Source organism: Volvox carteri (genome assembly GCF_000143455.1).
Source record: "Volvox carteri f. nagariensis unplaced genomic scaffold VOLCAscaffold_19, whole genome shotgun sequence".
NCBI classification, from domain to species: domain Eukaryota; kingdom Viridiplantae; phylum Chlorophyta; class Chlorophyceae; order Chlamydomonadales; family Volvocaceae; genus Volvox; species Volvox carteri.
In genome coordinates this window covers 1,586,133-1,612,376 of record NW_003307562.1, presented here as the reverse complement: position 1 = coordinate 1,612,376, position 26,244 = coordinate 1,586,133, and the positions used below count along the sequence as shown (strand labels likewise).

At 56.7% G+C, this 26,244-nt stretch overlaps 1 protein-coding gene across 1 annotated transcript; it reads right to left on the bottom strand.

Moving 5' to 3' along the window:
- Positions 1-2,603: 2,603 nt before the first annotated feature.
- Positions 2,604-24,244, bottom strand: VOLCADRAFT_91102 (uncharacterized protein; the record flags this gene model as incomplete). Its single annotated transcript, XM_002950526.1, has 30 exons — positions 2,604-2,680; positions 3,046-3,346; positions 3,611-4,210; positions 4,448-4,534; positions 5,148-7,154; positions 7,502-7,611; positions 8,097-8,302; positions 8,671-8,897; positions 9,154-9,272; positions 9,567-9,794; positions 10,219-10,346; positions 10,395-10,463; positions 10,623-10,806; positions 11,288-11,474; positions 11,924-12,199; positions 12,493-12,592; positions 12,939-13,052; positions 13,628-13,781; positions 16,059-16,121; positions 16,951-17,069; positions 17,624-17,666; positions 18,060-18,408; positions 18,610-18,691; positions 19,061-19,502; positions 19,941-20,502; positions 21,275-21,480; positions 22,375-22,543; positions 22,943-23,050; positions 23,808-23,835; positions 23,910-24,244. The coding sequence occupies 30 exons, from the start codon at positions 24,242-24,244 to the stop codon at positions 2,604-2,606; spliced, it is 7,680 nt and encodes a 2,559-aa protein (XP_002950572.1).
- Between the last annotated feature and the right edge of the window lie 2,000 nt (positions 24,245-26,244).

Genomic DNA, 26,244 nt, shown 5'->3' with positions numbered 1-26,244 from the left:
CTGCGTTAAGCTTTACGCAATGAGCCTTTATACGCATGAAACGCAGCATGTATTAGCATGCGAAATGCGTTGCGAAATGTGTGCGTAAGGTGAGTGTTAGGCCGCGTTAAGCTTTACGCAATCAGCCTTCATACGCATGATACGCAACATGCATTCGCATGCAAATAGCCTTGCGGACTGTGTGCGTTTGGTGTGCGAGTGGACGCGAATTGCTTTACGCATTGTCTCCCCACACGCATGAATCGCAATATGGAATCGCATGCGTATCGCCTTGCTACACATGCGCGTATGCTTCGCGTTTCAACATACGCACGGATGAATTGTTCAAGTCGACCAAAACGACGCAAGTTTATTTCCAAATAAACCTTTACAATCTGAAAATTATAAATTTTTAAAAAACTTGGCCGATTTCCGCTTTTCCATAGCCGTTGTGCGTTAGCTCTTTGCGTTACAAAAGCATGCTCATTCGCACCTAACGCTAAGATTCGCACCGTTACGCGAACTAACGCGAGCTAACGCGGACTTAACGCGATCACCCGTCGTCATAGTGGTTGGACAGCTAGCTCTTATGGCTGTGCTGGGTCGGCTATCTCCCCCACAGCAACCTTAGCACTTTTAAGGAATATAACCGTCCAGTAACAACCGGCAGCAGGTCTTCCTCGTTCAAGTGCCAGGGTAATAATGCGGTGCAGAGTCATGCTTCAGCCCAGTAGCCGGTTTTGAGTGGTTTGGCTTTGTTCCCCACATATGGTGTTTAGTTACAAGGCTTCATGCACAGCCGGTCCACCACTTGATTTGCACAGTAACAGCATTCTTCGCTTTTGTTCAGCCGAGTAAAACCAATATCCGCATAGGTACGGCAGCTGAATACGTACGTGTTTTGTTCGATGCTACAGTCGTATGACCCGACATACCACTGTACGGTATTTTTTGCCTCGACGATAGCAAAGGGTTTCAATACTGCAGTGCATCTTCCCTATCCTTCCTACCCCTCCTCTGCATCCTTAGCCTCGGTTCTCTTTTTCCCCGTATTCCCTCTCCCCTGTTCTCTTTTGACCTCCCCCCTTGGCGTTTGAACGTATGCAGCTCAAGCATGTAGACTTCTCAGGAGAAGAACCTGCTCCAATAAACCAGCTGGCTGGGGAAGTACCGTCCTCACCTCATGGACAACTGCAGGTATATGGCTGGGGCATTTGAGGGTGCTTACAAAGCGTGCTTATAAGCTGGTTGCAAATATATGGGTACTCCTATACCACTTACTGAGCCGCTTTCCACCGGCGACTGCAACCGTGTAGTAGCTGGTACACAGGGCGGCACACATATTATCTATAAATACGCGTGAATAGCGCTCGACTAGCACCTCGAGAGGCCTTTTCAGTTGCCAGCTACGGCAAACTATGATGACGGCCGTCCTCGTCAAGCACTCCCCTCCCCACACAAGCCTAATGCAGACACAGCATGAAGTACTTTGCCTGGATAGTTACATTACACTACGACGGGCCCATCTTTAACCCCGTTTTTCCCCGGTCGCATCACTAGCGTATACCAAACTAACGATCATCTACAGCAGACCAAAAGGGCATACGTACGCCATACCAAAACATGGGACTAAACCAATCAGCAAATCCTATTTTTCCATGGAGTGTTGGAGAATTTTGCACCAATCCGATTCGCACCAGAGTGGCTGTGCACCAAGCACAGAACCAATCCTCCGGGGCAGGACAATCCGGTAGCCTCGTCACTCGGACTCCGCTGCTAGGTCCGTGCGACCGCTATTGTAGCCAAGCAGCAGGGCATGGAGGGGCCTTACATGGCATGAAAACCCAGACACTTAACTAAATGCCTTGAGGACGTATCTGCCCGCCAACCGCCGGTCCTTTCAGACATGGGGTTTCCAGTGTATTAGCCCCCAAGCTACCGCATACCGTTCAATTCTGTGCACAGAGGCCTTCCGGTGCAGGACTACGCGGGTAAAGACTCATCATAATCCCGCAGTCCCTATCCTGCCGTTCGCTCCTTGACACGACCGCGCACCTCTCGTAATCGCATTTAATACAGCAAAGTCAAGGCGGTCCGTCCAGGCATGGCACGGTAAATTTGTCCCTCATTTCCTGTGCTGCATGACCCACTTGACTCGCTCAGACACAATCCTTCCCACAGCGTGCTTGTATGACCGCTTATTCGATTCATATCGTCGTTCACTGCCGTTCAGATAATACTGCCGTTTCCGCAGCTCCTCGGTAAGCCCTTCCTCATCGCGTCTCCGATTCAGCTCCGAAAGCGCCTGATGAACGCGGTTGTCCTTAACTTCCACGAGCACAGCCATGCAACGCTGTCCACCATGAATAAGCGCTGCTGCTCCTAGCAACGTTTCTCTGAAAGTTGTAGACGAAGCGTACCAATCGCCGCGCGCAGCGGTTCTGCAGAACAAAGCCATTACGCTTTGCTCATATCCTACGCTATACAGTAAGGTATTTAACTTTCTAATTAGGTATTATGCGGATGTTACCAAGTATTCCTATTGCGCATAAACATTATGAGTACCTTGGCCATTCGCGGCAATCATGAGACATCGGGTCAATAATTTACAGAATACTTAGAAACTACAGCAATCGATGCCAATCGATATCGTACGTTATCCCGTACTTGACGTTCCGTACGCGTTCTTTGATGCCCCGTACTGCAGGGCCAAGCCGCATAGAGGCGGCGTAGCGGCCTCAGCTAGAGCCGCAAGGTATCGCATGCACAATCAACATCCAACTCTACCTTAAGCTATGAAAAATACTTCAGTAAAACCGGCCGAGGAAAACCTCACGGGCGAGCCCTCGACCCGTAATCAGTCGGCATCCATATACACCCTAACGCTGGCTTTTCGCCAGTCCCTAGACGCGCGCGGATAATGCATAAATTCTATGCAGCTAATCCCGTAAGAAATATGAATTATGCAATATGCCTCATTCCTTTGACGTTCGCCGCTCATGGGTAACTACTGCCAGCCCATCCGGGGCATACCCCCTCCTCCTCCCCCTCCTCCTCCCCAAGCACCCGGCGGTGCGGGGTATGCCCCCACGTACGGATCTCCGTATGCACCGTACGGATCGTACCCCATTGCACCAAAACCATAAGGGTCACCGTACGGGCCGTACGGACCCATTGGCCCCATCATGCCGTAAGGATCCATTGCCGCCATCGTGTACGGGTCCATCATGCCTTGCGACGGGTGCGACATTCCTGGAATGCCGGCGCCGTACATTGGCGTGACGGGCGTGGTTGCACCTGTCGGCAGCGCCGGTGCTCCACCCGCAGCCCTGGCGGCTCCAGCCACGGGTGCCGCCCTTGCGGAGTTCTGTGTTGTGTAGTGGTGTGTAATGTTGTGTAGTGTTGTGTAGTGTTGTGCAGTGTTGTGGTGTGTTGTGGAGGGGGAGGGTGGGGGGGAGAGGAGCAACAGGGAAGATAAGGGGGATCTCACTGCTGGGAAAAGTGGAACATCATCCGCACGGCAAAGTGGTGGTTGGACTGAAAACACACACACGTCCAAGGGCTATAAACATACACCACACACGCGTGCTCGGGCTCGGCCCCTCCCCTCCCTCCCCCCTTCCAAACTCACCATCCACGGGCCCACCGGTGCCGCCCCAGGAGCGCCCATACCCGCTGCCGCCGGCACCGCGCCCGACCGCCACGAACCACCGCCGCCGCCGCCACCACCACCACCACCACCACCACCAGTACCAGCCGCAGCCGCCGCAGCCGCTGGCGGCCCGGGCAGCACCGCCGACCCCCTTGTGCCCATCTGCTGCCGCATCATCATCATCTGCATCTGCTGCCGCCGCAACATCAGCTCCTCGTGCTGCTGCTGCTGCATCTCCATTCTCGCCGCCATTTCCATCTGCATCTGTGCCTTGGCTTTGATTTCCTCTTCCGCTTTGAGTTGTGTCTTGGAGGCGCGGCCCTGCTGCCCATCCGCCGCATCCGCCGCCGCCGCCGACTGCGGCGCCGGCGCCACCTTGATCGTCTTAACCGGCGGCGGCTTGGTTTTCTGTTGTCCACTGCTGTCCCTGGTACGGCGTACGACATAGACGATGAGCAGCACCAGCAGCAACAGTACCAGACCGCCGCCTGCTGCCGCCCCGATTATGAAGCCCCATCTCGCCCAGTTGATGCCGGAGGTGCCGGAAGAGGACGTGAGGGGTTGACCCCCCTTGAGAACCTGGGGGGGAGGGGGTTGAGTGTATTGAGGGGTTTGAGGATGAGGGGGGTGCGGCGGGGTGTGTTGGGGGGGGGAAAGGGGGGAAAGGCGGGGAGGGGGAGTATTGCGGTGGGGGGCGAGGGGGGTAGGCGTGACCATCACCAACACTCAATACTGCCCTTTTGGTCGTGCTCACATGGCCACGTCTGTCTGTCTGTCCGTCTGTCTGTCTACTACCTGCATGTCCCACCCATTTACCTGGGCTGTTCCCAGCAGGGCAGGCGCTGAGGCGCTCCAGTCCACGTCAGCGAGGATGTCCCGGAGGTCGCCCCCGGACACCGCGGACTGTCGACGGTAGCCGGGGTTGGGCGGGTGAGGTAAGGTGAGGTGAGGTGAGGTAAGGTGAGGTGAGGTGAGGTAAGGTGAGGTAAGGTGAGGTAAGGTGAGGTGAGGTGAGGTGAGGTGAGGTAAGGTGAGGTGAGGTGAGGTGAGGTGAGGTGAGGTGAGGTGAGGTGAGGTGAGGTGAGGTGAGGTGAGGTGAGGTGAGGTGAGGTGAGGTGAGGTGAGGTGAGGTGAGGTGAGGTGAGGTGAGGTGAGGTGAGGTGAGGTGAGGTGAGGTGAGGTGAGGTAAGGTAAGGTGAGGTGAGGTGAGGTGAGGTGAGGTGAGGTGAGGTGAGGTGAGGTGAGGTGAGGTGAGGTAAGGTAAGGTGAGGTGAGGTGAGGTGAGGTGAGGTAAGGTGAGGTAAGGTAAGGTGAGGTAAGGTGAGGTAAGGTAAGGTAAGGTGAGGTAAGGAAATGTGATGTGTTGCAAAAGGGAATATATCATGTGATGCAAAAAGATTTAAGGAATCGAATCAACACAGACACTTAAATACACAGATATACAGACAGACAGACATACAAGCATACAAACAGACAGATTGGCAGACACAAGCTTTTAGGTGGCCGCACGCCTCACCTGCACCTTGGCCGCTGCCGCCTCCGCGCCAGCCTGAGTGCCGTACCCCGTCGCCACCAGCACGACATCCACCGCCGCGGAAGATGAAGAGGACTGCTGCAGCCGCCTGCGGTGGCGGAGGGGGCGGCGGCTGGACACCTCCTCGTCCTCTTCGTCCTCGTCGCCGTCGCCGTCGTCGTCGCCCCCCTCCTCCTGCACAGGCACAGGCACCAACGTTGCGGCTGCATCTAACTTGATGTCCACCAGCGACGCCTTGACGGCGGCGGCGGCGGAGGTGGCGGCAGTTGTTGCCGCCAGCTCGGCCGCCGCCGTCGCCGCTGCAACTGCCGCCGGCTGCAGCTCCGCCGCCGTTGCCGCCGCCACAATGGCCGCAATCTTGTCGGCCCTGGCGGCAGCACCGGCGGCAGCGCTGACGCCCCTGGCGGCGGCGTTATCGCGGGCGGCGGCCGCCCGCAAGACTGGCCCCCCGCTGCCATGGGTCCCCGCCGCTCGATTCCGATAACCCGAATGGCCACGTGGCGCCAAGATTCCATCGCCGTCACGGCCGTCGCCGTCGCCGCCGCCGCCGCCAGCGACGGCCACTCCGGCAGGAGCGCCGTCGCTGCCGCCGCCGCCTTCAGCTGTAGCCCTGCCGTCGGCTGTAGCCAATGCCATAGCCGCTAGGTGCTGTGCGCCGTGCCGCAACAGCTCCGGCAGCAGCCGCTGCAGAGCCGGTACCGGCGTACGGCCGCCGTTGCGGCCGCTGCCGCTACCTTGCTGCCGCTGCGCTGCCGCCGCCGCCGCCACCGCAGCTGCTGGGATGGCGTTCTCTGCGTTACGGCGCATGGCGGCAACCACCTCCTCCATGGCCTCCAGTGCGGGGGCCTGCCGTACGACCAGGCTGCCAGCGGCTGCAGCGGCGGAGACGGTGGCGGCGGCGGCGGCGGCGGAGTCCGCTGCGACCGAAATGAGCGTCCTGGGAACAGTAGTCCCGTCGCCACCGTCACCGCCAGCGGCGGCGGCGTCTCCCACACTGGATCCGGCTTTGCGTACGACAGGAACTCCGTCAGGATCCACCATCAGGCCGTTAAGCAATACAGTGTATCCAGGCGGAACCTCCGGAATGCTACTGCCGCCAGTATTGCTACTGCCGTCACTGCCACTTGCTTCGTAATCCGATGACTCAGCGGGAACAGGCGTGCTGATTTTCGCCGCGGCCCCTCCCGCCGCTGCCGCCGCCGCTGATGAGCTTGGCTCTGTCGCCGGTGCCGTTTCCGTCGCCGCCGTAGAGTCCTTGTTCCACAACACGTGCGGCTGCTGTACGGAAACCACCTCCGCCAGGTTAGATCCCGCCGAGCGCTGCTCCGACAACAGCTCCGTCAGCTGGATCCCCTGCAGGACACGTCCCCGCCGCCGCTGCCGCCGCCGCCGCTGCGTTGCCGTCGCCGCCGCCTCCGCTGCTTCCATCGGTCGCAGACCCAGATCCCGAGCCCTCGCCAGCAGCGCCTCCACCACTCCAGGCCCGTGAAAGGGAGGACTTAATTCCTCGGGAGCCCCATCAACTTCTTCCTCCTCCTCCTCAACCTCCGCCACCTCCGCCGCCACCTCCGCCGCCACCTCCGCAGCTATAGCCATCCGGCGCTGTTGCTCTTGGTCTGTCCCCTGTTCTTGTGGTTCCTGGTCGTCCGCAGCCGCTACCGCCAGCGCCAGCTCACCGGCGGGGCTTCGAGTTTCGTCTGTCGCCGCCGCTGTCGCCGTCGACGACAACGGCAATGACGATGACGGGACGTCTGATGTAGCATGTGCGTCGACGCCGCTGGTCACAAGGCCCATAGCAACAGCAGCGGCGCTACCATCATCATCGCCGTCAGTCGCGGCGGTGGCGGCGGTGGCGGCAAAGGATACGGAATCCTCCAGGGATATACGGCGGCCGGCACCCGCCGCCGCCGCCATGGACTGAACCGCGACGGCGGTGATGTCAATCGACAGTACGGCAGAGATAGCGCCGCGCAGGACGAGTTGCTTGAGCTGCGGTTACGGAAATATATGTACGGGAGGTGGAGAAGGATGGAGGGGGGGTTCCGAAGGAAGGGATGCGGTGGCGACGGAGGGCGATATAGCCTTGATTTCCGTACAAGACTGAAAACAGACAGAAAGCCGCTCTCGCAAAGGTGGTTTCGGAGGCAAAGGCGGTTTCGGAGGCGAAGAAAACATGACCCCGCCAAACAATCCATCAACAAACCTTTCCATGAAATCGGCCGCTGGTCAAGGCAACTCTCCAAACCCAAACCCCCCACATACACACGCGTCCCCCCAATTCTCCCCCTCCCCCTCATTTTCCCCCCACCCCACCCCCAACCCCCCCCACACCTCACCTCACTCAGTGCTGACGTCCCCGCCAGCTCTCCGGAGATTCGCAATGTGAATCTGACACTGAACTGACCTGAGCTGCCCTTGTTGCTGGCTAATGCACTCGAGTAGCCGGCTGGGGGTTAAGGGGAGGGGGGAAGGGGATTGGGGAGGGGGTTATGGGGAGGGGGTTGGGGAGGGGGGTACCTGAGGTTGGAGGGCTAGACAGGGGGGTTAAGAGGGTGTTGAAAAGGGGAGAGGAGCTCCGAAACACCCACAGGAGCTCCGAACGCGATCCTCTCCCCCCCTTCCAACCAACAGGCGTGTGGGACAGAAAACTCCCCCCCTTTTGGTGCAGTACGACGTGGCGGTTGGGTTAGTTGCAGGTGCTGTGAAGGTCAATGTAACACACGGAGCACGAAAGAACCGTGGGGCACCACAACGGTTGTAAAGCACGGGGCAAGAGGAGGCGGGGGAGGGGAAACACATGCAAGGAAATAAGGAATTAATTGGGGGGAAAAGGGGGGGGGGGGTAGCTGAAGCTGAAGAGAATATACAAGCCAAGTAAACCTTCGGAAATATTCCCTTTTGTGTACGAGGCCTCCGAAACCACCGGCGTACCTGCGGTTTCAGGCATGGTGGTGAGGATCTGCAGCGGCAGTGTCAAGTTGAGACTGGATACTGTGGCGTTCAGCAACAGGTACGACGTGTTGGGTGTCGGCATGTACGACACTGCCAGGGAGCCGCCCGTCCAACCATCGCCGTACCCGTCGTACATGTACAGCATGGAGAGGCCCGTGGGCAAGCAGCCGTAGGTGGTGTACGACCTGCGCAGCATTATTAAGGGAGGGTTAGGAGGACGCCGTGGTGGTGTGGGACCCCCGAACAGAAGAGCGCACGGACGTGGTCTCGGAGCTGAATCGCGCGCAACAGAATCCATCTACGCAGGCAGTGCCACGTTGACAGTAGGCCCAGGCGGTACTATTGTCGTACAGGCATAATTTCTCCTTTATGAGCACACGCTGGGCTCTGTGTTGCCCTCTTTTCTTAAATTGCTTTGCCTTGGCATCGACCAGCCCAATCTAGCATGCCTTCAAAACCAAGGACAAAACTGCCCTCAGAACCATAAAACTGCGCACATGCATGCACAACTTAACCACCAACCGCCAACCGCCCAACCAAATTGTCGTAGTACCTGTTATTTCGGTACTGCGAGTCGGTTGAGACGAGCGAGACGTTGCTAGAAGGAAACAGCGTGTAGGCTGTAGCCGGCAGCTGCCCGCCGGCCGCCAACATAATGCGCTGCATTCCTCCGCTGCTACTGCTACTGCTACCATTGGAAGACGAGATCCAACGGTAACCGCCAACCACCCAACTGTCCTCGTTGCCGTAGTTGCCGGTGCGCATGGTGAACTTCGCGAGCTGTTGCCGCAAACGACAAAGGAATGAGAAGAGCGATAAAATTTTTCAGAAAGAAAAAACAGCAGGTCAGCCAGGCACATTTGGGTGTGAGGGAAAGGAGGCTGCGTGCAACCTCGCCCTGGAAATCCCCCCATTTCCCCCCCCCCCCCCTCAAAACACACGTACAGCCACACACACAGCCACACCGCAGCAACAGCAAGATGAACCTCCTGGCACGCCATACGGACAAACAAGCACACAAACACACATGCCGTACCTTCTGCCTGGGACCACATGTGGGTATGGGCAGTTCGCGTGTGGTGGTGGCAGTGTAGGTGGCGGTGAACCCCGACAACTGAATGGAGCTGTCTGAAGTGAAGGTCAGCACCAGCAGGCCTGATGGTAGGGTTAGGGTGTAGAGTTAGGGTGTAGAGTTAGGGTGTAGAGTTAGGGGGGGATTAGGGGGGAAGACGAACCACGAACGATTTGAAAAGGGGTAAAAGGTGGGGTTAAAGCGCGTTCATTCATGGGGAGTTGGAGTTTTAGTAGAGTATGTCCGGAGCTCGGTTCTTAAACACAGATACACAGACGCAAGCGCACCTCAAACCCACTTTCCCAACCCCCCTTAACCCCCGTTCACCCCGAAGCCGTACACTCACACACGCAAGCCGTACATCTGCCGTACCACACCTGTGTCAGTAACCAACGGACCCGGCAGATCGCCTCCCGTCTCCCCCGACAACACAGCCACCGGGCCATCGGCGTCCTCCACCAACAGGGTGTCGTACAGGGCTTCCGTACTAAAGGCCGAAAACGTAAGAACGATGTACGACAGTCCGCCGGGACTTATACGCCATGTGCAGTTAGTCAGGGGAGCGTATTGTGAGGTGCCGGCCACAGGGCTCAAAGAAATGGTGCCTGCGGTGGGGGATTGGTTCGGGGAAGGGGGTGTAGGGGTTTAAGGGGGTTGGGTGGGTGGTGGATGGGTGGGTGGGTGCCAGGCCTTCTCACATTTTCCGGACCAGATGTCTCTAAAGGGAGGGCATCAGAAGCAGCGGGAGATTGAGGTGTGTGTCCAGGCAAGGGTCGACGATGTACGAGACGATACGAATACCAAGGAATGCTGATGCTGGTGATGGTGATGGTGACGGTGGTGTTAGTAGTGGTGTTGATGGTGGTGCTAGTGCTTGTGGGTGTGGTGTTGGTGTTGGTGCTGGTGCTGGTGCTGGTTATGATGATCAGACGGCACACCTAACCCCCTACTCCTCCCCCTCTTCACCCGCGCTACACACATACACACATACACACATACACACATGCACACACATACATACATACACACCTGATGGGCCCCCCAAGGACGTGAGCGGTGCGCAGGTGGCATCGGGCGCACTCAGCTGGGGGCACAGAAGTGCGGAGGTCAGACTGGTCAGGGGTATAGGAGTGCTGGTGCTGGCGCTGGTGCCGGTGCTGGAGGAGGAGGAGGAGGAGGAAGGTATCAGTCCGGTCGCCACGCACTTGGCGTCCATGGCCTCAAGCAGCGTCATACGGAGGGACTCCACCAGCAGTGTACGAGCACAACGTGTACTGCAATACACAGGGGCGAGAACGCAGGGAGATAATGGGGGTGAATGAGGGAGGGGGGAGAGAGGGGGCCGAGGGGCGAGGCCGGAACAAGGGGGCTTTTCAGGGCGGTACATATTTAATTGTGTATTTAAATACACGCACAAGACGTCGGCCCCTCACCTCGCCACGGTGCAAAGCGCCTTGAGGCAATCCGCACGGCATAGATTTCTCGTACTGCTGTCGTCCACGTACGCCGTGTCGTACATGGCGGTACCGTTGAGGCGGATGGCAGGGCAGGCGGGCAACATGAGGGACGGCAGGCAATCCGTACCGCGTAATGTCGTACAGAACGCTTCCAGGGAGGCTGCAGTAGACAGAGAGAGGAAACAAAGCACACAGCGGCGCGTACGTATGTAAGTATGTAAGTATGTAAGTATGTAAGTATGTAAGTATGTAAGTATGCGGACAGAGCCTCACCTGTAGATAATTCGGCATGTAGCTGTGTATTTACATACAGATAAGCCCGTATGTCCGTATGTATGTGTGTTTGTATGTAAGCGAGATGAATAGGGATGTGGGTTATGAGGCTGTGGAGGCTGTGGAGGTGTGTAGAGCAGGGTGCCGCATCACGTGCGTGTGTGTGTATTGGCACAGCACGCCTGTTATCAGGTTGATTGAGGTGAGGAAGGTTGTTGTGGGGACCTAGAAAGCGGCAAAATATCCTGGGGGATGTACGGCAAACAAAGCGGAGGGTAAAACACACACACACAAACATACATACAAACAAAAAAACATGCATACACACATACATACAGATAGGGCCCCAGCATCCAATCTTCACTCACTTGCCAAGTAAGTGCTACTCATCACATCCGCCGCCGTCGCGCTTCCGTTGAGCTGGGCAAAGGCGGCGGCGGCTCGGGCGCCATCCGCCGCACATGTGGTGTTGTCGCCACTGACGAGTACGGCAGAGCACAACTGTACGAGACAGGATCTTGACAGCCAGGCACTGGACTGGAGTTGAGGAGTGGACTGCGGGTCGGGTGGTTGTGGGGGGGAAGGGACAGACACAAGGAAGATGACGGGAGGGGGGAAAAGTGGGGGAAGAGAAGGAAGAGAGGGAGGGGGGTTGGGAGGGGGTTTTTAACGGAGGGGAAGCGGGGGTTAGGGTTTGGCGTGCCGTGGAAACCCCGGATAAATTACGGGCGAGGGGCTGTGCTGACGAGCAACTAAAACTTGCCGGTCACGCAGCAATTTCCGGTATTTCCCCACCATCCCAACGTCAAAACACACACACAAACACACACTCCACACTCACACACTCACTCCACACTCACACATACCCCCCACCCGACCCATCTCCCCATCTCCCCACCTGGCTCCAGGAATGCACTCAGAACATTTACATACACACATACACACACATACACACACGCCCTCGCCCTACGAGCCCCCTCCCAGATTCCCGATTCCCCGGGTACCTGAGGCAGCGTGGAGGGGCATGCCGACATGTCCAATGCCGTACAGCTCCTTGCCACGCACGTTCCAAAGGTACTGCCCGCCGCGTCCACGGGGCACACGGGGTTTGCGAGGCCGTCGGCACGGTCAGCGCTTGCGGGACCGTTGCGCCAGGGTACGCAGTCGTACACAACCACCCCACCGGACACGGCAGTTGGCACCACGCAGGAGGCGTTGGCGGGGCTAACTACCTGGCGAGGCACTGCGGGACTGCACAGCCCGATACGGCGACCACCCAGCTGTACGGAGAGGGAAAATTTTGAATGTGAATGGCGGGAAGGGAAGTGTTTAGAACTAGCAAATGCGAAGGGGGGTTATGGCGTGCGTGTGTGTGTTTTGGCGGCGTGTCGTTCAACTACAGGACCGCAGGGTGCCGCGAGAGGATGGAAAACGTTATAGGTCACATACACATACACACATACATACACGAGTACACGCATACATACACATACATACATGAGTACACGCACACACACACGCACGCACACACACACATTCACACCTGGTTACGTGTGGGGCAGCCGGGCTGTACTCGGCACCAGCGGCTGGTGTTGGTGAAGCCCTCCGGGGGGAGGTCGGGGTAAAACCCAGTGGCACACGTGCCGTTGTACGTCACACCGTTGTACGTCCAACTGCGCCAAGTACGCCACACAAGCGCAAGAGGCCCGTAGCCTTTGTCAGTCACCATTTTACTTTTACTGTTACCATACTTTTTACTTGGGTTGCATCTCCATTTAACATATATGAATGAATACATATATATGCATATATACCAATGCATATCCATTTAACATTTATATCGTCGTCCAAGCAAAATGGCATGTTGAACAAGGGGACAGGGTACGGCAGAGAGTTACGGCAGAGGCGCGTCAGACCGTCAAGGCATGAAAGGAGGGGGGAGAGGCAGAGGTCCTCGGGTGTGGCGAGCTGCGGGAGTGAGGCGGCGGAAATGTCAGCAGAAGAGACGCCGCCTGTCACCTGTTGATGCAGAAACAGCCCTCCACGGTCGGCGTCTCGCAGTAGTCGTACGACGTGTCCGTACTGCCGTGCGCTCGGTACGACGTGGGGCAGGTGGAGCTGTTCACTGTACACCTGGGGGGGATGCGGGGGAGGGAAGGTGGCCGTGTGGGGTTGAGGAAAGGTGGGGGGAGGTGGGGGGAGGTGGGCATGGGGCCCGCGCGCGCGTGTGCCTGTGGATGTGCGTGTGTGTGTGTATTAGGTTTTAGGGGGCTTTATGTTTATCGGGATGGATTTCACGGGAGGGTGAGCGGATGGCGCTGAACTTATCCGAGAAATTTGAACCTTGCCTCCCCTCCCCTTGCCTCCCCTCCCTCCCTCCCGCCCCCCACATTCATGTTTCTCTTGTTTTCTGCATTTGTGACTCCTCCAACCTCCTCCGCCGCTTTCACGACTCGCACACTCCACACAAACAGATATACATACACAGCAGCTACGTCTCCAGTTTTGTTGTGGAGAAACCTAACACACTTCGCTGATAACTAATCAGAGCTCGCTTCCGCATATGATGAAGTTATCACCCCGTGTACCTCACATCGGCATTTTACTCGTCGGTGCTCAAGTGATAGAAATACACACAGACTTATACACATACAGACTTATACACATACAGACTTATAAACACACAAAAACGACCTTGCTCGACTCACCACGCCCCCCGGGTTACAGCTCGGGTGTCGCCACGGTAGCATGTGCCGTACGCAAAGCTGCCGCCGGCGCCGTACTTATCGGCGCACGAACAGCCCGACAATGTATGACTGGCGGAGCAGTAGTCAAAGGGGTTGTCGGCGCTGGTGATGTTGCCTAATTAAGCAAAGCCCAGGAGAGTGTTTGGGGGGGGGGGGAAGAGGAACATGAAGGGCGGTGTATGTGTGAAGCGGGGTTGGGCTAGGAAAGGAAAACCCTGACGGGCCTGTTTAGGCAAGGTAACAAGCAGCAGGTGCGGAAAATGGTGGGCCTGAGAGAAATGTTTGCGCCCGTGACCTGTCCCTCAGCCTGTTGATCACAACCCAGGAATTTACGTGGGCCGTAGTAGGTGACGTCAGCTGAATGCGTCTTCGGGATCTGGATCCCAATCCGGATTTGGATTCGGTCGGATCCACAGTAACGCCATCCATCCACTAAATTTATCCATCCGTACATTCACTCCTCGATACATGTAAAACCGCTCATGGTCCTTTCTTCACCCCAAGAAGGCAAAGAGACGCTTGTCTAACGAGCAGTTTGTACGGCAGACCATTCCTGTTTCAGGGCGTTCCGGGTAAATACGAAACCCTGCGAAAGCACCTGCCGGCATCTTCCCCAACATATTGGCAGACAGCCTACCTCTCTTCAGGCCGGAGGAGTAAAACTATGCTAGCTACTTATTTTGTAGTTTTGTTTACAAAGTACGACACTAGCTGCAAGGTGCGAGCTTCCGACCTTCAGATGGGATTTAATACTTTGAAGCGCAAAAATACGTTCCATGACATTTCTTTTAAATTATGATGTGTCCTGGATGTCGTTCTGCTGGATGATGCCGTGTCGCTACCTGCCAAACTCTGCAATCAGAGCTACGTTTTGGCTTAACTCTTTTAACAGTATGGTTAAGCGAACTTTTGATGTTTTGAGAACAGTTTACCGAGGGAGTGACCTCGATATGTTTTGAATTGAAGCTAATAAAGCGTGGTGGTTAGCTAAAGGAAACACTAGAATTATTCAACTTACAAATTACGGTAGTTTGGCCGAGGGCATTTCGGAGAGTCGCCTGATCGAGCCCATGTTAACGAGCCCTCAGGTTGTGCTGTAGCTGTTGTCACTTACATTCACACCCCTAGCCATAAACAGTCGTAACCTGTAGTGGGAGCCGCGCACGGGAGGCGCAAACACGTACACATACACACACACGCCCCTCTCCTCCCACAAGGAGAGACAGCGGTCGTTCCCGTCGGGGTACGGTTAGGTGCCCCTGGGCAGCATCAGGCCCGGATCGATACGTAACAAATACACACATACACACCGTTGTCCCCTGAGCTCTCGCAATTTCCCCCCTGCCATACACGACTTAGAGGTCAAACGTGTCGTATCGATTTCTTGAACGATTTGGAACAACTTAGAACCGATTTCTGGAACAACCCTCCCCCCCCCTCAGGCCCCCGGATGGAGAGTCCCCCTGGACAACAGGACATGAGCTTCGATGTGGTTACTGCGCATCTAAAAAGCTGTTTCGCTTTATATTTCTTTCTTGAAGCATGTAATTAACACTGATGTATATGACATGGCTTAGCCGCTGGAATGGCGACATACGCGTGCTGGGTGGGTGGAGGCATGAAATCGGTATGTGCACACGTGCTTACAAATGCGTGCGTATGTATGTATGTGCACCTAGCCGTACCCCAGCATACATCGAGATCCCGGGATCGAGACCTGTCAGGGTCGAAAATCCTTCCGACGGTGGAAGGTAAAGTGCCCCTAGTCGAGGGGCGGTGGTGTCCTGGGATAACGTAAGTTAACCCGCGAGCCGACCAGGAACGGAGTTGCGCCGCTGTCGATCCGGCAGATTCCGTTGGATGCTGGTGGTGGGTGCGGAACCTGAGCGATCCACTGAGAAGTTGACTAGGGTGACTGGATGAGGGTGCCCCGAAATACCGGGAAGGCAGGGTTTTGCCGGGTAGCGGCCAGGGGTGAAGATATGGCCCCCTGTCCCACACATCATACACATCATACATGTATGTATATGTATATGTATATGTATATGTATATGTATATGTATATGTATATGTATATGTATATGTATATGTATATGTATATGTATATGTATATGTATATGTATATTTGCATATCTGTACGGGGCCGGGGAAGGAGTCAGTTCAGGAAGGAAAAAAACAGCTTGGCGAACAGCCCGGCCACGACACGTTTTACCAAACCCTCCACTGCCATCAAAAGATGGTATCGGAGCCGCCCGCGAAAAGAAATTGCGTTAATACTACGTGCGATGATACCGATGAGTCAGATGGACTGGAATCACATGCACACAGAAAACAAAGCCCCCAACCCCCAACCCCCAAAACCCCGCCTCACCCCCCCTCCCCTCTTCCTCACCTGATGCCTTGTCCGGCTGTGTACACGAGCCCGGCAGTACGGGGCACCAAGGGCCCCGCGGGTCTGCATCGGGGTTGGCGCAGCCGCTGTAGGTGGTTCCGGAGCCGCCCAACTTCCAGCTGGTGAGGCACTGACAGCCGCCGGCGGTGGTGTCCGCCAAGGCGGCGCGATGGAAAGATCCCACCAGGTAAGCACTCTTGGCTGTACGGCGTGAAATACACACATACATACACGCATACATACATACATACGGTCAGATACTTGTAACCTTCACACATACACATGCACGCACAGGCGTACACGTGTACGCACAGGGGGAGCGATGGGGGAAGAGGGGAGGAGGAGGGGTGTAGGATTTAAGGATGGGAATGGAATCCGGAAAGAAGGAGGCACCAAATGTACACACGCACGCACGCACACACACACACACACACACACACACACACACACACACACACACACACACGCACACGCACGCGCGCACGCAAACAAAACACACACGGCCCCCCTCCAGTCCCGTGTCCTGGAAACCCCTCTCCCCTTTCCCGCCCCCCCTCCCCCCTACTTTAGTCTTGGCGGCTAGGTAGGTAGGTTTCCGCGGTCGTCTTCACAACATCATCCCGAGGTCGCCGCCTTCAAGAACGCCTACTGGTCAGTTCTGCTCCTTGACAGCAGCCTCACTCGTTCGTGGTTCGTCTTTCCCCCCCTCCCCCCCCAAACACACAACCTCCAGCGGCTCCTCTGGAGATCGAAACCCCTCCTCTTTCCCTCTCCCCTTTTTCCCCAATTCCCAATCCTGACAACTCCCCCGCCCCGCACATCGTAAACACACACATTATTAAAACACACGACGGAAAGCGGTGACGGCTCTCCCTTCCACAGTTCCACTCACACAGCGACAGGTCCCTGGCCATGAGGAACATGAGCATGTCCTCTCGGACATCCACACCCAGCGTGTCGGCGGCGTCGTCCATCCCCACAACCACCACCCGTACAGTGCCGTTATAACCCCTGAAAAGAGGGGAGGCGGGACAGGAAAAAGGAAAAGGAAAGGGTAAAACCACGTCGTTATCCACACATACATACATACATACATACATACATACATACATACATACATACATACATACATACATACATACATACATACATACATACATACATACATACATACATACATACATACACACACCTACACACGCACATAGCGTGCAAGTACGTGTGAGCAGAGTCTGAGTTGTTTGAACATGCGGTGGGTGGGAAAGAGGCCCGCCTCACCTTTCACCTCTCCCCTCAACTTCTCTCTCTCCCTCCCTCTCCTCCCCATCCTTTTCCACACGTCGTTGGTTTCGGAGGGGAGATCTTCCTCCGACGGGTCGCCCCTCCGTTTCGTACTGCGAAGGCAACCCCCCCTCCACACCCGCCCGCCCTCAGCCAATGTGGCCGTGTCAGCTGCTAACTGTCAGAAAATGACACGAAAAACACACAACCACACATACATACATACATACACATACATACATATACACACATACATACATACACACACAGGCACATGTTCTCACCACTTGAGGCAGCCGCTGTACTCGTACGTCACTGATTGGGGCCCTGCGGGAAGTGGAGGGAAAAAGAGGGGGAAAAGGCACGGTTAGGGTTACGTGCCGGTCTCCGTACATTTCCCAAACACATCCACTCGTCTCGCTCCCGCATCTAGAACCGCCTCCCCCGCAACCCCTTTTCAGAGCTCTCCCCGCTCTTTCCCTCCCCCCTCTCTCTTCCATTTTCCCACGTCCTCTGAAACTCCCCTCACCCAGTTTCCCTCCCATCTCCCCCTCCAAGCAGAATCTGTCTATCCCTGCGGAATATCCGTCCAACCACGGCATCGGCACGGCATCAGCATCGCTCGTCATCTCCCCCTCCTCCTTGTTCGTCCCAAACACCCTGCACTGTGCTTCGTCGTACTGTCCTCCCCTCCCCTCCCCTTTCCTCCCTTCCCCGCACCCGAAAAGTCCTTTGGCAGCTTGTACATCATCGGCACGATCACGCCGCCCGCTTGCACCGAAACCTCGCCGTATGCGCCACCGGATTGTTGCTGCGCAAACAGCTGCAGCGTGGCGCTGCTACTGCCGAAACGGTACGTGTACTTCAGTACGGCAGATAACATGGTGCTGCGAGGGGAGCTGCACGAATCGCCGTACCGCACGTTGGCGGTTAATGACACGGACACGGCAGTTGAACCGTCTGCGGTAGTCGTCCAGCTTTCCGCAGCGAACATGAGGGCCGACGTGGAGGTGGCGGTTGTGGTGGCGGTTGCAGAAGCAGTTGTGTCGGTTGCTGAGGAAGCGAGAAGCTGCTGGGAAGAAGACGATAACGGCGACGATGAAGACGGCGAAGAAGAAGAAGAAGTTAGGAGCGTTGCGGTAGTGGACGAGCGTGAGTTGGAGGAAGGGGGGGAGGAGGAAGGAGGGGGGGAGGAAGGGGGGGAGGAGGAGGAAGCGGCATAGGAGGTAGTGGTGCGTGTGGGTGTTGGTATGTGTAGAGTTTGCGCCACCCCCCACAAGAGACGCCGCCAGGTGCCAAGGACGCTGAGGCCTTGCACTACGGCGGGCTGAGAGCCCGCTAGCACGTACGAACTGTAAAACAAAAGGAACGGGAGGGAGAGTACGACAGGGGTCGTGGCGAGGAGTACGACAGGGGGAATAAATGCGCACATGAACTGGAATATATTTACAATTAAAAGCTTGTTGGGGTTGGCGGTGGGGAGGCGGGGAGGGGGGGGCGTGTAGCTGGTTGGGGGAGCTCAGGCATTTGGCCAGGAGTGGGTGTGTGTGGGATGGGGGGAAAAGGGGCGAAGGACTGGAGGGTATGGGGTTTACAAAGGACAAAACCCAGGGGACGCCAAATGGACACACGCACATACACATAAACTACTTACGCGCTCACACCAGACCTGCCCCAGGTTCGTACACCAGCGCTCTCCCCCTCTCCCCTCCCGTACTCACTTGTCGGTTGCGTCAACAAACCCGTAGTACGACTGCGCCGACAGCGCCAGGGGACTGTTCAGCACACCCTGCAGTACGTACGAACCCGACGCCACGTCAATGTACGGCACGGATGCAGCGGAGCCCTGGAGGAAGCTAAAGCTCGTCTCGGTACTGGCGACGGCGACGGAAGCGTTGTACAGCGCCGCCAGGAACGCGGCCCAGCGACCAGCGACAGCCGCCAATACCCCCGACGACGACGACGACGTCGACGATGACGTCAGGCTCAGATAGTCCGCATCCATCTTTGCCACCTGGGCGGGAAAGTAGATTGCGACGCCGGTGCCGTACGGCATGGCGTCGTCACGGCCGAACGCCAGTAGGGTGGCGTTGTAGGCGGCGGCGGCGGCGGTGGCGGCGGCGAGGGAGGCGGCGTCGAGCTCCGACGAAGCCTGGCGGAACTCTGTGGGATCGATCGAAATGAGGACGGGTTGTAAGTACGGGTTGTAAGTACGGTTAGAAGCAAGAGTCGGAAATACGATTGGAAGTACGGCAAATGGGAGAGCCAAGGTACAGAAAAACTGCGGGAAAGAAGCGCGGGCCACGCCAAACTGATAAACCTCAAACGACGTTCGTTTCCCTTCTCCCCTCCCAAAACAAGCTTGCGTCAGCTGCAAGTGGACCCGAAAAGAGTGAGGACGTGATTGCAAAGGATGCCTACCCCCCTCCTTACCCCCACACACTCACACATCCTTCCCCTTCCCCTTCCTTGTCCTCCCCTCAATCATCATTCTGAATACTAGAAGAGCTGCTCAGGCGAATTATTAATTAATAAATAAATTTTATTAAAACCATTAAAACCATTAAAACCATTAAAACCATTAAAACCATTAAAACCCACCTTTCAGCATGCTGCCCAGATCCACGGCGCTCTCCTGGTCACCCGTACCTACAGCCGCCATCGCAATGCGCCGCCGCAATACCCCCGACGCGTACGAATTGTTCGATGTCAGTGCCGTACGCAGCGCATCCGCCAGCGCGCTTACCGCCGGCACCAGCTGCGCCGTCGCCACGTCCAAATCCGATAATGCCAACGTAACCCCCGACGTCTGGTACGACACCGCCTGGGCTTTGTACTGCGAAATCCAGATCTGCGCCATCGCCGTCTCCGTCGTTGGCGGCGACGCCGCCGCCGTCATTGCACCCAATGCGCTGTAATCCCAGCCATGGCCCGGCTCCAGCATCTCAGATGCAAGCAATGTACGAGTGTACGGCGCCAACACACCAGCTACTTCGTACATTGACATTAGGCAGGCGTCGAAGCCCAGTACGTCGAGCTTCGACACGGCTTGCCCCGCAAGTCCCTTCGCCAATCCCTGAGCCAAAGACGTCAGGGTAAACATGTCGCATCCGGAGCCGGTGGTACCGCCGCTAGCGGAGCACGTGTCATCTACGCCGTACCCCTGTACGACGACACAAGGGCCGAACATTTAGGTAGTTAGTCAAGTAGTTAGGTAGGAGGACAAGAGGTGTAGGTAAGAAGGAGTTAGTTCGTTAAGAAGGCCCGAAGGCAGGTAGTCAGATGGTTAAGCAGGTCGTTAAGTTAGGTAGTTGGTTAGTCGGTTAGTTGGTTAGTTGGTTAGGCGGGGCCCTCGGAGTTGGCCCCAGGGTGGAGGGAGAGGCGGTCCCCAGACCACCGGCACTGGACTAACGTAAACTGAATTTTGATTAAAATTAGATTAATATAAATCATAGATTAGGTTAGCATAGATGAGATTAAACATGTGTGGGAGGAGATTTGGCGACAGATGAGGCGCCAGGCAGGGAGAGGGGGAAAGACGAACTGCGAGCTAGTGAAGCTGCTGCCAGGGCAAGAGTGTACCAGAAGTAGAACAGGGAGAGGGGGAAAGACGAACTGCGAGCTAGTGAAGAGGGGGAGGGAGAGGGGGGGTTACTACGGGGAACAGCATGTCCGCGTCCCAGCTCATCTGGGCATGAGATGTCGAGATGAGGGATGGATGGATGGGTGGGTGTGTGGATGGGTGGATGGATGGATGGGTGGATGGATGGATGGATATATGCGGACGGACGCATACTTTGACGATGGTGTTGTGTTCAGGTGAGACAGGGCGGGCGGTAGGGGGGTTGTGTGCGGGGATGTGCATCCGTATGTATGTACATGCGTGTGTATTTACGTGATTAGAGAGACACACAGCGCCGGCAGCGCACACGCACCTTCCAGCCGTTGCCGTGGTCCCACATCACCAGCACGTACTTCCGAGTCGTTGTCGTACTTGTCGTACTTGAGGTGGAGGAAGTCGACGGGGAGGTGGTGGTAGAGGGCGGGAAGCGCACAAAGGACCGCTGAAGGAAGGCGGCCAACTGGTCGGGGGAGGCCATGTCGATCTCGCCAAGATCGCGAACCTGCTGCAGAGAGCCGCCTACGAGGGCATACATATATACATATACATATACATATCTGATGTGTGGGACAGGGGGGTATATCTTCACCCCTGGCCGCTACCCTGCGAAACCCCGCCTTCCGCGGTATTTCGGGGCACCCTCATCCAGCCACCCCCTAGCCTACTTCACAGTGGATCGCTCAGGTTCCGCACCTACCACCAGCTTCCAACGGAATCTGCCGGATCGACAGCGGCCCAACTCCATTCCTGGTCGGCTCGCGAGTCAACTTTATCCCAGGTCACCACCATCCATCAACTAGGGGCCCTTTACCGTCCACCATCGGAAGGATTTTCGACCTTGACAGGTCTCGATCCCGGGATCTGACGGGACGCAATGGTCCGTGCCTTACCAGTAGTGCCTAACCTGATTATGTATGCATGTATGTTGTTACAGGGTGGTTAACTTCGCCAGCGGCCCCCTTTCCCGGGGCAGTCCCTGCTCTCCCCTGCTAGAGGGGCACCCTAATCCGTCACCCCATCCGGCTTCAGAATGTATTCGTTGGGTTCGGCAACTCACCACTATCATCCAACCAAATCTAGCGGATCAACGGCGCATCAACTTAGTTCCTGGCTAGCTCGCAAGTTGATTTTATCACGTCCTACATCGTCCATAAGATGGGGGGCCACCTCCCATTTCAACACTCCTCAAACACCCGAGGAGCCGGCAGGCGGATTTGAACCCGGGTCGGCCGGGAGCAGAAATCAGGCCCTCACCTCTGCCAGCCGCCTGCCTGCTAAATGTATGTATATGTATATATGTATGTATCTATGTGAGGGACGCGGGCAAGACGGATTCAACCGGGTGAAGGCACACACACACACACATACACACACCCCAGCCCCCCGCAACCCCCCGCTATCTCCCCTCCTCACCCGGCATCACCAGCAGCTCCTTGGCCGTGGTCCAGGTGGACGTCAGCAGCGACAGGTCCAGAGCGCTACCCGGGGGGGCGGTGACGGAGCAGGTGGCCACTCCCCGGTCCGCCAGAACCACCACGTCAGGGTACGCGGAGGAGGGACAGCACCGGGACACGGACTTGCCCTGCAAAGGGGGGGGGAGGGGAGGGGGGAGGGGAGGGGAGGGGGTAGGGAGGGGAGGGGTAGGGAAGGGAGGGGGGAGGGAGGGGAGGGGGGAGGGAGGGGAGGGGGGAGGGAGGGGAGGGGGGAGGGAGGGGGAGGGAGGGGAATATATGCCGCAAGGGGGAAGAGGGAGGGGGAGAGGGAGGGTTTCCCTGACCCCCTCAAACCCCTATTTACATCCCAGCCTACAAACCTCGTAACGCCCAGAGGCAGGGCTGCCCCCACAGTTTTCCACCAGCCTCAAGCTAGCCTAGCTCCCCGTACGAACCCCGTACGCACATGCACATGCACCCCCCTGTAAGCCCCCTTAAATACCCCCCTCCCTTACACACACACACACATACAGACAGACACCGCTTACCGCTCCGCAACTGCTCTTGGAAGTGGTGACGTATCCCGCCGTACACTCCACACCACAGGAAGAGGACACGCAGCCCGCGGGCTCCCGAGCCATGCCTTGCATCATTTCCTGCAGGGTGTACGAGCATTAGGCGCGGTGCAGCGGTTACATCATATAGCGAAAGGGTATGTATGTATGTATGTATGTATGTATGTATGTATGTATGTATGTATGTATGTATGTATGTATGTGGCAACGTGCGCTACCGCTTTTCCCCGCACACGCGCGCGCCGCACCCTCTCACTGCACCCTCTTAGACCCCCCCCATTACACACATACACACACAGCCTCGCGTCCTCCCCCTCCATAAACACACACATACACGCGCGCGCACACATACAGCCACAGAAAACCCACAATCAAATCCAGTATTCCAAAGCACTCCAAATTGTTGTCCGCAAGCATGTATATCAGAAATGTCCATTTCACTGAAGAGGACCTGCTACTGCTGCTGCCGGTGGTGTTGGTGGCCGTGGTCTGTGCGGCCGCCGTCGACAAGTACCCCACGCCCGAACTCAGCAGTAGCAGTACCAGCGGCAGCAGTAGCGGGGATGTCTGCCGCCGCTGTTGTTGCTGCTGCTGCAGGGTCCATGGGCGATGTCCGCGGGACCCCCCATGCCGCCTCTGCTGCTGCTGCTGCTGCTGCTGCTGGTTTCCCGCCTCCAGAACCTCCTCATCCTGCTGTTGTTGTTGCTGTTGCTGCTGCTGTTGCTGTTGCTGTGGAGCCATCGGCCCTTGGTGGTAATACCGGTAGTGGTGGTAATGGTGGTGATGGTGGTGGTGAAGCTGCTGCTGGCAGTCAACGCCGCCTGCTTCTCCCCCACACCAAGGAATCGCCTGCAGGCGAGTAGAGGCTGAGAACAAGGGAAAGGGGGAGGGGGAGGAAGGGAGAGCTGCCTTCCCTCCGGCCCGAAGGAGAAGGACCCACATGGGCCTTATCACAGGGGCTGCGGTTGTAAGGGCCCCCGCCACGGCCGGTTCGCTGGCGGCGGCTGTGGCCATTGCTGCGGCGCCGGCAGGGGTTGTGATGCCCGCAGCGCCAGCATCGGGAGCGGGGGATGCGCGGCGCGGTGGTGCCGCAGAGGGCGCTGAAGCCGTGAAGGCCGCATATGCAGTGGCCCGAGGGCTGAAGGGTGCATCTGGTGAACTAGGGTATGGTGGAGAAGGCGTGGCGCAGCTGGGGCACCGTGCACCTTCCATGGCAGCGGAGGGTTGGGACACGTCCTGGGAGCTTCGCGACACCAACGCGTTTAGGAAACTCATAACGTGTTAGGATTTGGATGCCGCGAGCGGAGACTACAACTCCTCATGGTTTGGGCGGCTGCGGTCCGCCTGTGAAGTGACATGGAAGCGTAGTGGGCATCCAAGCGACGAAGTTATGTTGGAAATGTGTACTTCAGAGGCAAACGCACAGTTGTGTTTGTTTATGAACTTATAGGTTTGACAGCGACCACTTTTTTGTGACTTGGAGAACCATCCGCTGCGAATAGGGCACGAAGCTTAATACACTTACCTCAACTTGCATCATCATGTCAAGACTGTATGGATTCAGATATATCATATCCATTCAAGGGGTTCCTTCCATGTCCTCGGAAGGCTGTGCTGAAACCATTTGGTCAAGCGGTGCGCCATGGTCTACCTCCCAGCTGCAGTTTTTGCCGCCATACTAGTTGAATCGTATAAGTACGTACTCAAGGTATACTCAACCTAAGTAAAAACGTTTTGAGATAACGGAAACGAAAGAAATGACGCAAGTCGCTAGAAACTAGGAAGTTAAATCCTGGAGTACAATTTTTTATGTCCATTTTATCCTTCACTTTTAAACGCCCACATCGGGCACAGACCAGCATTGGAAATTCATGCCACTTGCCCGTACGGCAGTCCTTGATTACCTACTCAGGTCCAGGTGAAATCCCGCGCAAACCACTCGCAATAGCAATATGTTAAACGCCGCTTGCTTCCTTAGTAAAGCTAGTCCAATATGGCCTGCCCGATTGCCCCACGCGTCACCGCCCTCGCAGCGAAACCACCTGCGACTGCCTTGTTGCTCCAATTTTATCAGCCGAAGCGGACCTTGGCAATCTTTTGGAGATCCTCTAATCCGCTTCGCACATACTTAAATCCTCACACAGCGCATCAACCTCACCTGCTACAACCCCAGCCCCAGCTTGCTTCATTCCCCGCGGCCCTCCATCGACGCTCCTTCCCTCTTCTCTCTCCCCAACACCCCCTCCATCACCCACCTCTTCACACAAGCGAACCACCCGTACGGCTTAAAACGCACCTACCTACTCTACCCCCTACATGCCGCACCCGTACCCGTACCCGCACCCGCACCATCCACCACATCAGCACCAGCACCTACAGCTGCAGCAGTAGCAGTAGCTGTAACTATAGCCGCCACGGCATTAGCTACAGCTCTGTCAGCCGTGCCGACCGCAAACACGCAATTGGTGACAAGCTCGTCCTGTACGGCAGCGGCATGCACCTCACTGCGACGCCAACCGGTCCGGCAAAGTTGTATCTCGGCACATGGAGCCCAGCCGGGCGTGTCGTACGTGCTAACGATCCCCCCAACTCGGCCGTAACCCGGCTCCTTCTCTTCCCCCCTAGCTGGGCATTTCCCAACTCGTACCGCCATAACCGCTGGTACAGCAGCAGTAGCAGTAGCACCAGCACCAGTAGCAGTAGCACCAGCAGCAGTAGCAGCACCAGCACCAGCAGTAGCAGTAGCAGTAGCAGCACCAGCAGCGACGTTCGTCGTGATCTTGCGAAATTCTGGCCGCCAGCCAGCGGCAGTGACGGCACTGCCGCCGTCACGGTCGCTGACGGTGACAGCGTGCCATCATCATCGTCGTCGTCGTCATCGTCTTCAGATCCACTCATCTCTGATTCCCTCCGCTGCCGGGGCTCTCCGGGATCAGCAGCTCACGAAGGCAAGCCGGTGGTACCCCAACGGGGCCGGTTTGTGGACTGGGCCCGGATCAGGGTGCGCGGCGGCCGTGGAGGACATGGCAGGGTGGCTTATGACCCCGTGGGACGAGGTACGGCACGGGAGGTCCTGTACGACGGTCGATGCCCTAATGTATCGTATTGTCTGTAGGTTCCTGGAGTCGTACCTGCCTGAGGGGGCCTGAGGGCTGTACGACTTAACCAAATAACGCGGTTGTATGTATGTCCAGTACTACTGCTTCTGGTGCCCCCATGTATGTATGTATGTATGTATGTATGTATGTATGTATGTATGTATGTATGTATGTATG